At 41.3% G+C, this 15,870-nt stretch overlaps 1 protein-coding gene across 1 annotated transcript in view; it reads right to left on the bottom strand.

Moving 5' to 3' along the window:
- LOC121349549 (transmembrane protein 263-like) overlaps window positions 1–15,870 on the bottom strand; it is a 202,012-nt gene that overhangs the window by 174,190 nt on the left and 11,952 nt on the right. Inside the window, exon 2 of the mRNA XM_041460097.1 lies at window positions 14,526–14,616. Within this exon, the coding sequence (XP_041316031.1) occupies window positions 14,526–14,616 (91 nt within the window). The remainder of the gene's footprint in view (window positions 1–14,525; window positions 14,617–15,870) is intronic.

The following is a 15,870-nucleotide window of genomic DNA, read 5'->3' as shown; positions in this document are numbered from 1 at the left end:
GCCTCAGAAGATACAGCTGAGACTTAAAGGGTCCTGTGAAATTAACATACTACAAGCTTTGATTTTCTGAGATAAAGAGAATAAGATCAGTCTTTTTCAGAGACTACTAGTGTTACATTCAATGCATGTGTCATTAGAGAAAAATCCCTAGAAGCGAGGAAGGTAACATGAAGAATTTGTTTCAAGCTGACTGTTTGACCTGTTTGCCCCTACTGTGACTTAAGTTAGTTCATTGAAGTGTCCTCTGCAACCAGTCAGACCAGAGTAAGTCTGGAAAAAGATTAAGGGGAAAAAATATCGACCTATTATTAATTTAAATTTCTTAAATCACTATAAACATGCCTTTACTTCAAGAACCTTCCAGAAAAAGCAGGCTAACTTACTCAGATACCACAGGTTTTGTGCAACAGTTTTACACCAGTCTTACATTTCATTCAGAAGTTTTAAAGACTTCTGAATGAAGAAGCTGAGATCCCAAGCAAGTCCCGAATCAGCCAGCAACAGAACTCCAAACATATCAGAGAAACAATGACTTGCTGCCCAGCTGTGCAAACCTTTTTAAAAATCCCCGAGTCCTGCAGGTTTCTGCCCCACAGTATTCTCTCTGTCTGAAATGACATGCTGGCTGGGCTCCTGAATATATTTTACTGCCTCTCCAAAGACACTTAGCAGGTATTGATTGGCAGGTTATTATCTTGCCATCTCATTTCTTGTATTTCCCACTCTTGCCCCAATGCGACCCACTAGAAAAAGCAGTGAAGAATGATCTGCTTGCAGTATTTTGAAACAAAAGATATAACTGTCCCTTCTAAAGGGCTGACCACTAGTACTTTCAATGATATCCACATGACAAGACAGTCATACAAAGCAAATTTAGGATATGGAGATCACAGTGATTAAAGAATCTACAGACACAAGGAGCGTATTTGCAAGCAAAGATTCATAAAATTATGTTACAGGAGAAAGAGCATGAGTTGCATTGGGGGTGTGTGTGAAATTTTCTTCACTGATTTTTTTCAGTGAAGAAAATTTGAATTCTTTCAAGTAAAGCCATAGATACTCCTTTTCCTTGTGATCTGAGAAGATCTCACATAGCAGAGGAAATTCATGCCTCAACTTTCATACAATTCAGTAGCCTTTCCCCCATCCTACCATTATACATATATTAGGCACACATTAACTGTGCAAGACTGAAAAGGAAAATATTTCTTAAGCCAACTCTGTGGCTGATGGCATTCTGCTCCTGTCAGTGTGGCAAATGGAGTCTACCACAGTGTACTCTTCTGTATTGAGAGAGAAATTACTCCTGCCCATCAGTCACAGAGTAGATGAGGTACAAAATCCATTCCCATGATGAATAAATCAGAGTTAAAAAAGGTCAGGATGTCTTCAATGTCTGCTGGGGACAAATCTCATTTAAGATTATTATGTTCTCATCAAGACCTTCACCAGAGTCAGTTTACTTTCCTCCTTCTTCCCTTCCTGTACTTCCTCCCTCCTTGTCCTAAAGTCACTCAGCTGTGCACGTATTTATTGCTTTAGTTTTTAACATCACATTGTTTTCTCTAGCAAAGTAGGATATCTTGCCTCGCCTGTAACAATAAAGACAGCTTTAAGCTCAAATAGTGTCCATTCCAAACTCAGCACTCAGAAATGGAAAAATACATGGGGTGAGGCTTACAGCCCTCAAACCCACCCTTTAAAGGCTGTGAAACTCCTAGTTGCCCCACAAGAGATGGATTTCAAAATCTGAAGGGCTGGATATCTGAAAGAAAAATTCTGACAAGTTTTAGCAACAAGAGCTAAATCTACAGTTAAAAGTTGCTGTGCAATTCAAAGACTACCCTTTCCCTATTTATCAGTTGTAGTGGCCCAAAAATATCCTAGGTACTCCAAGAAAGGTTGAAGATTTGCTTTGCTGTCAACTCATTACTCACAGTTCCATTTTCCAGTGTGGCAGAGAGAAGCAATGTAGCTCAAGTGATCATCTGAGAACAAGAGCTTGTTCAGGACAAAGTGAGGGCAGGGGATGGTTGGCTTCTCTGAACTAAAAGCTTTCTCATGATCTCAAATCAAACCTATGACTACTAATGGACTCCAACTATGTCCTTCTGAGAGGCTGTCAGAATATTTTTTCCAAGCTGTCCTTGCAAAATCTCCTTATCTCCATCTGAAGTCTGCAATTTTTTTGTGCTGCAGGAAGAGGTCAGGTAAAAAACCACTCTGCTTTAGTACTCTGAAAATAGTTTTTAGCCAGAAGCTACTATAAATTCACAGGACATTTAAAAGAACTGCTGGTGTGTCATGGAGACTCCAACTATTTGGAAACACTCTTATTTGCTCCACACTAAGTGTCTTTACAGATTTCTGGTCTTGGCTGTAATTCATGACAGCAGCAGGAAAATGTGTGTGTGTGTGCGTGTGTGTGTGTCCTCTCCCAGCAGTTCACTTGCTGCTGCTGTTTTCCCTCTAATCTAGTCAGTCCTTGATCTGCAAGCATAAAATTTGTTCCTCTGGGGAAAAAAAAAAAAAAATCATTATACACAAAACGTTTAAAATCTCAACTTGGGAATTAGCAGGTACATTTAAAGGTATTTTTTCCCCTGGTATTTACCTCAAATGAAAAGGAAGCAGATACTGATATTGCAGAAGATAGCTTTATACAAGGTCTGCTTAGTCCTTCACCAAAATACTTTCTAACAGAGTCAATAATCAATTAAGGAACTACTCTACTTCAGGAACAATTCTACACACAACCTGGAAGAAAAGCTTTCAGCTGACAAGAACAGCCCTGCCACAGCCACAGGAGCCATGTGCTGAAGCAACCACAGCCCCGCACCCTGGCAGGGGAAGGAGCGCCCTCCTTCCCGCACCTCTCCCAGCACGGTCCCTTCCAGGAGGCGCTAAGAGGGGCCCTCCCAGGCCACCCGATACCACATAATCCTAGGTCAGCTCTTCCACTCAAGAGGATTTGCGAATTTTCACAAGCACTGCACATCTGTGCACAGGTCAGAGGGCACAGTTTGCTTTAAGGGGAATTGAAAGTGCCCACTGAATCAGCAAAAGGTTTCTCATTAACACTGTGAAAGCACATTTCAGGTCTGAAAATAAAGCTAAAGGTTAGCAAGACTTCAGCAGCTACTGTGCGTGCCATGGCTTTCACTCCTTTGGACGCTTAGCGCCCACAAACCCAGCTCCCTGTCTGGGTAACACTACCTTGAAAAACACCCTGCTGCTGACTGAGAAACAAGAAATTGTTTCCACAGCAAGGACCCTAACAAGGCGAGGAGGTTAAAAATCTTGTAATAAAAAAGGCAACGACAAGGGGAAATAAGCTTTGTTAACTCTCCAATATTTATTTTTGAAATACTCAGTTAATTATAAAATAAGCTCAGACCCATTCTTGCTGTCCCGGAATTTAAGCTGAGGAAAACCGCAAGTGCAATCCTGCGACGGAAAAAAAGCGGCAGCGCCGCGGCTGCCGCCGGTCCCGGGGCGGGCGGGCGGCCCTCGGCAGCCCCCTGCTGGGCGGCACAGCCCGGGGAACGCCGCAGCCCGCGGCCGCCCGGGGAACGCCCGAGCCCGCGGCCGCAGGGCATTCCCGCTTCGCGCCGAGCGACACCGCGCTGCCCGCAAACACAGCGGCCGTCACCGAGGGCGGACTGCTTGAGCAACGCGGCTCTAAGTTGCCATGTGCCGTTCCCACATTTCGTCGGGAGTGTTTTAACTGCGCAGGACAGCTGAATTAAATGTTTTAGAACAAGCATCGGCAATACAGCCTAGTGACCCGGGAAGGTGCCGACGCAAGCTCAGGAGAGCAGCGGTGAAGCCTGTCCCAGGGGAGCCGCGCAGCGCAGGCTGCGCCAGCCCCTCCCTGCGGCACGCTTGGCAGCCTCAGTTTAGTTTTAAGTGTTTGTTTTTAATCGCACATGTCGGCATGCCGGGTGGTTAACTTACAATGTGTCACACAAAACAAGAACAAGCCTCCCGGTTAATCAAATACCAACAAAACGTCTCATGTCATATTAATGCTACTTGGATCAGACCCAGGAGGAGTAAAAGCCAAGATCCCTCTGCTTTCCTCACTATCTTAATCACTGTGCTATACACTGAAGTTGCTAGAAACACAAACATCAAGAGCTGACCTCTTGTATGCTATCACAAACGAGGTTTTAGGCGATGCCTGCAGCTGCATCTCTTCCTCGCTAGAACAGGGAAGCCAGGCGAGCTCTGCAGCACACACAGGAGCCCAAGCCTGTCCTTGCGTTCCATACAAGTTCACAGGCATACAACAGGTACCACTCAGCTGGACAAGCCATCCTTCAGTCTCTGATCGTGGGAATGATGTGAAGGTTCACTCACTCCAGTTACACCCACTCCAGACAGAGGCATTATGTCTCCATGGGCACTCAGCAGCTTTTGTGCTGGCACCCAAGCACACGTGGCCATGCAGTGGGGTGAAACTGGTAACCTGCAGCCAGAGCTGAATGCAGAATATCTCTTTCAGGAGCTGTGTGAGCACGTTAAGCTTAAACCACCAACCAAACTGTTTTTTAATTAGAGGTCGTCACAATCTTTTAAACATCTCCAGTTATCACAGAAAACAGATTTCTCTATATAATGTAAAGTAGATTCTTAGACAAAAACCAAACTTAGTAAATGTGGTTTTTAATCCTTTTTCAATGTACAAGATCCATAGACTGGAAGAATTTACCCACTTCCCTGATCAATTAAGTCTAATATTTAGAGAAAAAAACCCCAACTCTCAAGATGCTAGGAACAAAATACTGCAACAACAGTAACATTCTCAAGCTATAAAAACACTAAACCAAACTTGGAGTCTCAATTTGCATTTCCCAAAGTGAGCCCTAACTTTAACATATTGTACTAGCAATTAAATCTTGGAGGTTTATTCTTTGGCTTTTGTAGGGGTGAGTGGGAGGCACTGGGTCTTTTACAAAATCACACTTTCCAGTACTAGATACACACAAACAGCTGGCTCAGCCAAAGAGGATGAGTTCATGTAACCAACTAGAATTATCCCACTTCTGTATCCAAGAGGTACAGGGGAAACCTTTCCCCTTTTTAGGGGAAAATGAACTAATAAAAAAAAAAAACTAACCCACCCAAAAAACCCAGAACACATCACTACCACACACAAATCTCCAGAGAATTTGGGAGGATGGGGAAAGGCGAAGGAAACAAACAACAGTTTTGGCTTCGAACTTCCGCACAGGACAGAACCTGTATTATTTTGATTATACCTTTACAGTAAAATTTGAGTTTTGGAAAGGTAAAGAGAGTAGAGGTCAATAACATTACCCATTCCTTAGAATCTTACGTGGATGAACTGGTATTCATTAGGTGAATGCCTAACTCCAAAAATGAGGTCTCATTTGCTAAGAAATAAAGTCATAGTTCAATACTATAAATCTGTTCTTTCAACTGTAACAATATTCCAGTACTCTCATTTAACAATCCCATATGCTAAGACCCTCTCACAACTCACAGAAATATCATGGCCAAATTTTTAGCATTATTTGCAAAATAGATGTAATATTTTATTTAAAGAATACTTACTTCCTTTTGGATGCCAACTAAAAAAATACATTCATTTTTCATAATACAAGATCCAAAAATATAAAGCTACCTAAACTTTTTAGAGCAGGTATATCCTACTGAATATTACATACTTTGGGCAAAACTTGAAACCAGTAATATATGTTACTGGTAGAGAGCAGGCATAACAAAGGAGACAAAATGTAGTCTTAGATAAATTCTCTCACCACACAAGTATCAGATAGAAAGAGGACAGATTCCCCATAATATACCAAAGAAATGTATCACAACAGTTTAATAATCCAAAACATTAATAAGGAACATGCATTGGTCTTCAGTGTGTTGAGAAAATAAAGAAGAGATAGAATTACACATGCCCATACTAGTGCAAGACCATTTTCTGTAACAATTGCTCTAGAATTCCACCCAGTTTCAAATTAGATTATTTTCTCCTAGAATATTATCCTAGAGGGTGAGCAAATGGACACAAAACCCTTCACTTTACGTCTCATTCATAAGTTCATAAACAGCCTTGAAAAAAAACTGTTCCTCGGAATCAGATTGGTTTTTGTGATCCAAAATGATCAGTCCAGAAGAGGCCAGATTGATGCAATTGTACAATCATACTGGTAATCAAAGTAGTGGTTCAAATGGTTCACAAACAGCTGAAACCAAGGCAGGCAGCCAGGCTGAGACTACAGATGTTTATGAAATGTTAACTGGGCATTTCACTCGGTTCTGAGGCAGAATTAACAGCCTCATGTACCGACCTTATGATTTAATTGCCTGCTATAATACTCTGATAGTTTAGCAGTTCAAGATATCATCATTGTTAACACACTGATATATTGATTCAATTTCACTCCTGACCTGGATTTACTGCATTGCTCATTCTTATTTAGTACTTCAGACTGTAGCTATATGTAAAAGCGAGACTTACTTGACTCTTTTTTTAGTCCATTAGGAACAAGCAGGAACTGCTTCCTTTTTCATCTTTCAAACAGGACTGATAACTACAAGCCTGAAAGATTGATTGTGCTGCTTTTGGCTGGGGTAGAGTTAATTTTCTTCACAGCAGCTGATATGGGGCTATGTTCTGGATTTGTGCTGAACACAGTGATGATAATATAGACATGTTTTTGTTATTGCTGAGCAGGGCTTACACAGAAAAGCCAAAGTATTTTCTGGTTTTCATACTGCCACAGTGGTGAGGGAACTGGGGGTGCATGGGAGGTTGAGAGGACACAGCCAGGACAGGTGACCCCAGTGGACCAAAGGGATGTTCCAGACCATATGGCATCATGCTCAGCATATAAAATGTGGGGAAGAAGAAGGAAGTGGGGGATGTTTGGAGTGATGATGTTTGTGTTCCCAAAGCCCTCCTCTCCTAGGGATGGGTGAGCATCTGTCTGCCCATGGGAAGCAGTAAATTAATTCCTTTTTTTGCTTTGCTAGCATGCACAGCTTTTGTTTTCCCTATTAAACTGTCTTTATCTCAACACATGAGTTTTCTAACTTTTATCCTTCTGATTCCCTCTGCAAGCCCACTGATGGATGACTCAGTGAGTCAGTGAGTGAGTGAGTGAGTGAGTGATTGAGTGAGCGAGCAGCTGTGTGGGCCTTGGTTGCTGACTCAAGTTAAACCACATTTATTTAAGAACAACTGTCTGCATCATTATGTTAATGTATTTGCCCCCCTAAATAAAAAATACATAGTAAAAGAACATATATTCTTTTACATCATTTCATATATCTCTAACTAGCATAAAAACAGTGACAAATGTCTGCCACTTCAGCCAGGTAATAAGATACACAGTACAAACCTCTATTGCTAGAAAAAAATACATTCACTTGTAATTGACCGATATGTATCTTCTCACAGAGGCTTCCCACTGACCTTTCACACTGAAGTATCTTTTCATTTGGATCTCACACTTTTCTGACAGCTACTGTCCCCAGGCAAATGGTAAAACTACAGTTGCCCCATGCTATGGTCAAAGACCCTCAGGGAAAACCAGATGGCTACTCACACACTTCATGTCATCATTGTATTAACAAGATCCACTGATAAGAGGTTTCCCACACTGAAATTATGAGAACCTTTCTTCTGCAATCCACCAGGCACTTGAAGGCTATTTATGCTGCCCTTAACAGCATATGCTGTGCACACATACAACACTTAGTGACAGAATGATTTGCAGGGCATGGAGTAGGCTAGAAAAAAGGGATGCTGAGCTGTCAAAGGAACCTCTCATTAAATCATATGAAAATAGTGGAGAGGAAATAGGACATAGGGAGAAGTGGAACAAAAACAAATCTAAATAGCTTTCATGCTGTTTCTAGAAGACAATGTAACATAGCTACTGAATGGAAGATGCCTGTTGTCAGCAACAAGCATACACCAACAGGAATACAGATGGGTGGGGGCTGAGAGAGGGAGAAAGGGGTACACACAGACACTGTTTATTAATCACTTTCAGATTGTCAATTTCCCCCAGAGAACTAAATTAAATAAAGCATGAGTAAGCCAATATAGCCAATGGAGAACTTAAAGAAGAGCCCCAGTTTTACTAAAACAATGATGATAAATTTAATAGAAACCCATTAGAACTTTTGATGGATATGAAAATGTTTTATAATCTAAAAGAAATACTAAGCCAGACTTTGTGCACAAGACTGAGCTGACACTACAGGTAATTTCTTTTGCAGAAACAAGAACTGGTTTGGCCAACAGAAGAGCAGGGCTGCAAGGAATCGTGCCTTAGAGACAGATGATACTGAAACGTTGCTCTTCAGCCTCAGGGCATTTACAAAAGTAGCTCAGGAAATGCTTTTACAGATGAGAGGACACGCCAGGTACATAAAGTCCCAGTTCCAAAGAACAGACAGCCTCACTGCTAATTTCTTTTTCTGCTTTTTAAGAAACCTACCTTTCTATTTAAGGTTATCTGACAAGTCCAATCACCTTTTTGAGGACTCAAAAAGACCAAAAAAAGAAAAAAGAGAAAAATGGACAAGTTATGTATCAGGCAAAGTGTTGTATTATTTATACATTATGATCACAATTTCTGATTCAATTTTCAAGTATCTTCCACCTATAAGAGCTGAAAAACTTACAGTTTGCTTTTTCACCATCGTCATTTATAAATGTTATTTCTGTTTCATACACAAATAATACTGTGTCTAGTCGAACTACTTGACTAGAGCTACAGACTAAGTCAACAGTAGAGTTAAGAATCATGGAATATCTTGAGTTGGAAGGGACACAAAGGATCATCAAAGTCCAACTCCTGGCCCTGCACAGGACAACCCCAAGAATCACCATGAGCCTGAGAGCACTGTTCAGACATTTCTTGAAGTCTGTCAGGCTTGGTGCTGGGACCAGTTCTCTGAGCAGCCTGTTCCAGTGCTCAGCCACGCTCTGGGGGAAGCATCTTTTCCATACCCAATGCAAACTTCCCCTGACTCAGTATCTGCCCCTCGTCTTCCCCTCACAATGAAGTTGCAGCCTGCGATGACGTCTCCCCTCAGTCTTCTCTTCTCCAGGCTGAAGGAACCAAGTGACCTCAGCCTCTCCTCATATGGCTTCCCTCCAGGCCCTTCACCATTCTCATGGCCCTCCTTTGGATGGCTCTCTAATAGTTAAATGTCTTTCTTATATTGTGGTGCCCAAAACTGCACACAGGACTTGGGTTGTGCCAGAGCAGTGGGACAATCCCCTCCCTTGCCTGGTTGGTGACACTGTCCCTGATGCACCCCAGGGCATTGCTGGCCCTCCTGGCTGCCAGGCCACACTGCTGGATAGATTATAGCTGTCCCTTTACCCAGTCTCTTGCTTTTGTTACATGACCACAGAACTGCAGAGGTCAATCCAGGCTGACCAACAATTAGACAAAAAAAAAGCAGATCATTTAAAGGGGTCCTCTGTAGAAGGATTTAACTGTGGGACATTATGAAGCAGCACACTGTGAAGAGAGTGGTTTGACTCAGGAAAGTAGAGGAGGGCTTAGTAGATACCACAGCTTTGCACCTGCCAGCTTCACAGAACTTCAAGATCCTGGTCTGGTAGACTGCATACACACATACTTACCTAAGCATGTAGTACATGACACTAAGTATCACAGGCAACTTTGTTAAGTTACTTTACACCAGAAAAGGTAACAGAATTTAGCAGAAAGCTTGATCCTGAAAGGAAACTGAACTGCTATTAACTGCCTCATTTTCCAAGGTCATTTCTTTGAGGTTCTTTGGATATGGGCAGTTGGGAGACATACCAAATATTACTTGCAATAAGAAAATGCAAAACAGTGCAGATAAAGTTTGCATCACTTAAATCTTGTATGGCAATGTTGCAGCAGACATTTGGCCCAACAATAATTGGAAAAGTGCGACCCATTCATCAAAACTGTATCTGTTTATAGGCATATACTTTTTTGAAATTAAACACTTGTATCATAGACTTCAACTGAAGGTCTCATCACAGATGAGATGCCTCAAAAAGGCATGTTCCTCTGGCATCTGCTGATTTCAATAAACTGTCATATTCTTACAAGTGAATACACCAACATGAAGTTAACAGTTTAATTAATTTCAGACATTTCAAATGGATGGTAGTACCTCAACAGAAACACAACTGTAATCTATTTTAGTCAGACCCATACAGATCTAGGTAAAATGCTGGCATCAAAACTCAATCCTGAATGAGCAACACACAAAACTTCCAAATTCTTTGGACTGGAGATTCTCAAACTGTGGATAAGGAGTCCTAAAGCTTCATACAGAAGCATGCAATATAGATTTATCCTGCAGAAGACATAAAACAGCAAAAGCTACATGCCTCCATGGAGGCAGATTATAAGGCTCACACAAGATACTATGTTCTAAACTCCTGCAAATCATCTGATTTACAGTAACTATCGCTGTGTATTCTTTACACACAGCAAGTGTAAAACAATTTGAATTAAGAACACCACAGTTATTTGGAAAGAAAGTTTCCCAAGATCTGTTATATACTGCGGAGCTGCTAAGACCCATTGCTTTTAATAAAACTTTACTCCACAAGGCCCAATCTGTCTGCAACAAAAAAGGAACATCTCTGCTGGGCCTGAAAACTACAGAAGAGGTAGCAGACGGTTCAGACACAAGACGCAGGCTTATTGCCAAACTGATCACAGTAGATTGGCTGATAAAATCTTCATGCTTAGTACTTAAAGGCCATGGAAGAAAGCACTGGTTTGTAAACTCCCAAGAGGGACTATCACTGTTAACCAGTGGCATAGCTTTGCAACTAGACCATACTGCCTTGAAATGAGCTTTAGTATACTCAGTACTACTTAGTAACACATGGCCAAAGCAAACTACAGCCATGCTCCAGTATCAACAAAGTAGACACTCCTGAAATGCATAGTTTTTAGCAGTTTGACAGAGTAAAACTACTTTCCCCACAAAAATTAGTGCAATAAATGGGATATATGCAGCAAAGAAGGTACTGACATTTCCTAATGGAGAACATCACAGAAGATTTAATCACCACCAGATTTCATTGCTATCACTTTTCTTGATTAATTCAATGGAAAAGGACAGAAAAGTGATCATATCAATTAACACTGCACTGTATTAAATGATCAGCAACAGAACTCTGAAGTGGAGAATAAAGAAGCAACAGATACAGCAAGGTGTTGCTGTACTTGAGTAACTAAATCTGGTCCTCTCACTGCAATCACACTTCCATTTAACATTCAAGATCACACAAAATCTACATGAAAGCTCAGACGTGTGGCAGCACAGATAAGCCACACTGAATTTCTTGCAAAGAAGGAAGCGCTTCATAGCATTTAGAGCGGTGCACTCCTCTGCAGAGCCCACTGCCCTTCACCCGCTGCTGATGGTAAACCTGCCCTGCACAGCCTGCTCCGTGAAGTGCTGAGCACACCAGCACTCCAGATGCTAATTGCTACTGCTGCTCTGTGCCTGCCTTTCAAATGAGGGGATAAAAAAAAGTATGTCACAAGGATCACAGAGATACTAAAGATGAAGGGAGAATAAAAAAAACCCCGTGAATTTGGCAGATAGATCACGATGTCAAGAGGTAAAGTATCGTTAGGGCATAAACAGCCTTCATGTGGCAGAGAGTGGGAGCTTCCCTTGTGACACCACAGAGCAGCTTAGGCGAGAGGAGTTAACAGCTTTGAACGCTCTCTCCGGCCCCGCCGCCGCCCCTCACGGCGGGCGCCGCGCAGCAGCGCCGCCCTGGGAACGCAACCTCGTCACCGAGCAAAAAGCCCCTTGGCGTATCTCATACCATGCACGGGATCCGGCAGGAGCTGTACTTTCAACTCATTTACTCTGTTGACTTAGCTAAATACAAAAAAGTAAATTTAACAGCAGATAAAACAATCAGATTCAGGTGACACACAGATATCAGCCTCTGTTGTGGCATTTCTGTTGCCTCAAATGCCGCCAGGCTGCCACACTGCAATTGGGACCAACGTTTGCTATTCCATACCATTGTTACCCACATATACACTGACTCCATTTAGTTATGCATATGATGGACATGTGAGATTGTCCCATTATTTGTAGAAGGCCATTGTGCAGCACTGTTTAGAAATACGACAATCCATGAAGGGAAAACTTATTTTATTGCAATATGTACATAGAACAGAGCTTCCAATTCCTCTCCTTTCCGAAGGGCAGTAGATATGCTGTGCGAGATGGGAACTGAAGTTACTATGATGCAATCTGGGGAAAAAATGTTTTAGTGCTAGACAGAGAGACTCTGGAGAACCCTCCATCCCTCGTGCACTCATTACCAGAAGGCAAGCAGACATGGTCTCCAATTCATAGATCCCAGGAAACAAGACTGCAGTAGTCACAACAACATTGTTTACATATGGCAAAGTATCTGATTTAACTAGGAAAGTGCTGCCAGAAGAAACAAGAAATCTGAAGAGCAGCAAAGATAAGATAGTACTGTGAATGGTATTTAAGTCAAAGAACTTCAGAGTTCTTTTTTTTTCATGAGGTATTTGCAATGATTCCTGAAACGACATGTTCTTTGCAGCGATTCTGGTAGGTCTCTGTTGGTAGACAGCAGCTTCTAAGGAACACTTCTGTTACTCAACTCCACCAATATCCAAAGTCAGTGATAAATTCAGCATAATCCTGACTGCTCTCCTTCAGGACAAATTTTCCACTTTTTCTGCCAAGCAGACTCTAGCTTCAGTTGTGCTCTCAACATCCCTCCTACTTTGCTACTCTTGAAGTAATTGTAAATTCAAAAGATACACACTGAGCTCAGACTTTATGTACTGTATCACCACTTAATCAAATCAGCTCAACTGCTACAGTTCTTTGTCCTCACACCAGCAAAGTGGCTACATCCCACTTCCAGACCACCTACTTCTCCTAGACCATATTCTACTTCTGTGACCAATAAGTCACAGAAGTAGAATATTAACACTGACATATTTCATTGTCACTCAAACCAGCAGGGTTGCAGGCAGAAGAACTTACTTTCATTTTTAAAAGTTAGTTTGCAAAAATACTGAGCAACATTGAAGAAACCTCTTTTGATTATACAAGTCAAAGCCATAGTCCAGTATCTAAGCCTATTCCTGAAAAACTGATGAGACAAGATGGGTTTTACATTCCAGGATATAGTCTCCAGGCTCATGTAATCATCAGCTTCAGCTAATGACCAGAATTCTTACTTCAATGAACTGTCATTACATGCTGACTTGGCATTACTTACAAAGAAAGGAGGGGAAGGGAATATTAATATTATATCCTCCATGTATTTATAGAATAATAATCACAACATCCTCCACATTTATTTCCTTCTGGCTTTATAAGAGTTGCAAAAGAAACCTACCTTTCACTTACCTCTATATACTGTAATTATCAACACAAAGCATATGAAATGGCAGAAGAAGAGATTACAACTTAATAAGAAAACTTTAACAGAATGCTCAACAAGAAGAGACGAGAGCAGCAACTTCCTAAAACCATCCACTTGGCTCATATTCCCTTTAAGAGTGGCTGTCAGTATAAATGCTGTATCAGCATCTTTTTCTCTTAAAGGAAAAATATAATACACATTTATGTTTCCCAGAGACATGTCATGGTATTTTAAGAGTAAGTTGCTAATAAGGATTTCAGCACTCTCTGAATTGTTTAAGCCATCCACAGTGATTATGAGTGATTGTGTTTTAGAAGCCAATGAACTGAAGACAAAGCTCAGGATGTATTATCACTTGCAGCAATGTTAGCAGCTTCTATTCAAAAGAAAGCAACACCTATTTTGCTGCATATATTCAATGCCTGTGACTTTTGCACAGTGGGGAAAAATCTGTTCCCTGTATAAATCCAGGGCATGTCATTGCAAACAAGGTTTTTAATTAAAATTGGCATCTTTGAGCCTCCTGCTGACGGACAGCATCTCATTGCCTCCTCCTCAGATGGCTAAACTGGCTTCCAAGAGAGACGGCGAAAAGAAACAAAATCACTAGAATACCTAACTTTGACAAGTCTCTGCTGGGGACAATTTCAATAGCAGGATGCTGCAGAGAGAGGTAAAGAGAGAAAATAGGACTGCTTAGAAAGTCTCCCCTAATGAAGATTCAAAACATCACAAACAAGACAGTAGAGGAAGCATTTTATTCCTAAGCCTGAAGACAGGATGATCAAGCAGGACAATTTTAATCAGAAGCCATATTGTTAAAAAGAATGCAGAACTGTGTCTGCACCTCAGTGGGTAAAGCCTTCCTTTGAATGCAAAAGAAGGCTTAGGGGCTGGCTAGACCTCTGGCTGGGAGGTTGGCTAAACTGTCAGCTCTGACAAAGCTTTATCCCTCTCAGAAAACAGGCAGATACAGGTTCAAGTCAGACAGATAAATCAGACTTCTTGGCCAGAACATTTTCTTCAATTGATTGCAAAGAGTTTATATCAACTGCCAGCACTGTACCTTCGGGAGGTTCTTCCCGCAGATGAGGAGGCAATTCTTCACTTGTAGTCTCAGTTTCATCATCCACCATCTGTGTTTCTAAGCTAGGGCCCTGCAGAACAGAATAGCAAGAGGAGGTAAATTGCAGAAAGTTCAGACAGGAACCACAAAAATGGTTACAGGACAGAGAATATGCCAGCCAGTAAGGACACAAGGAGCTCACTTTAGCTGATGAGAAAGAAATAGCTGGGAGATTTGTTTGCAGTCAAATTATAGAAAGAGGAAAGTTAAAAAAAAAAAACTTATCTTTGTCTTATCAAGACTAGATTCTGAAATGCCACTCATTTCAAAGGAAAACAAAGCAAACTGGTTTACAGTCTTCTAACCTATGCAGGTCCATTGACCATGGAGTTTTCCCCTACAAGCCCAATACATCCATTTATGCCTCCAAGTGTAATATGCCAAACTAACCATTCCTGAAAAACTACTGAGCTACCCTCCCAGGTTTCGCATTTCCATGTTCCAGCCTTCCTTATCCTGTAAAGGGCCTGCAATATTACTGCTGGAAGAACGTGAGCAGAGTTAAAAGATTTGCAGCTGAACTCACTTTACACACACAATATTTTCATGCATGTGGAGCTATAAAAGTGTAGTTGCTTTTTCAGTTTCAAACTATCACAGGAAAAATCCCCACCATCTTCTTCCACTCAACAGAAGTTACAGAAGAGTAAATATTAGGCATAGCTAGAGGGCTCCCTTTAAAAAAAAGCAAACCTAATTTTCTTTGCAATGTTACTACAGTGAAGAGTAAAATGAAAAACTTAGCAGACATTAGGAAATGAAGCTTTTGTGCACTTGGAAAACATGACTGAGTTTGTAGTCTGAACTATCTGAAAATGTGTACTAACATACACAGCTGGAATGTTACAGAAGTACAGCTGGTATATCAACAGCTTGCAGAATGTTATTATTTGAACTCAGGAAGAAAAGGGGCTCATGGCCCTAAAGCTGCAGTATTTAGCTTCATTCTTTCCAAACCCTATGACTGAGAGGTTACCCTCAGCAGCATTGGCTACTTTCTCTCTTTCTTCAGTTTGCACATTATGAAAAGTTACACTTGTCAAATCCCATCCTTTGCACAAGTAGCTCACATTTTCATCCATTCCCATTTTTTTTTTTTTCAACAAAATGGACATGAAAACAAAAAGTACCACCATACTTTTCAGATGTTTTACAGCAGGGAAAAAAGAGACCACCCAGGTGAAGTGTACAGGTCTACTGTGATGGTGCCAGGGTCAGAACCTGATTTCTGCCATCCATGACTATGCAAGTTTTACCTAGGCTATTTACCTATTTCTCCTTGCTT

The sequence above is a fragment of the Pyrgilauda ruficollis genome, unplaced genomic scaffold (assembly GCF_017590135.1).
Source record: "Pyrgilauda ruficollis isolate IOZ18807 unplaced genomic scaffold, ASM1759013v1 scaffold14, whole genome shotgun sequence".
Classification (NCBI taxonomy): domain Eukaryota; kingdom Metazoa; phylum Chordata; class Aves; order Passeriformes; family Passeridae; genus Pyrgilauda; species Pyrgilauda ruficollis.
The sequence above is the reverse complement of the archived record's forward strand: the minus strand, read 5'-3'. Positions and strand labels throughout refer to the sequence as shown.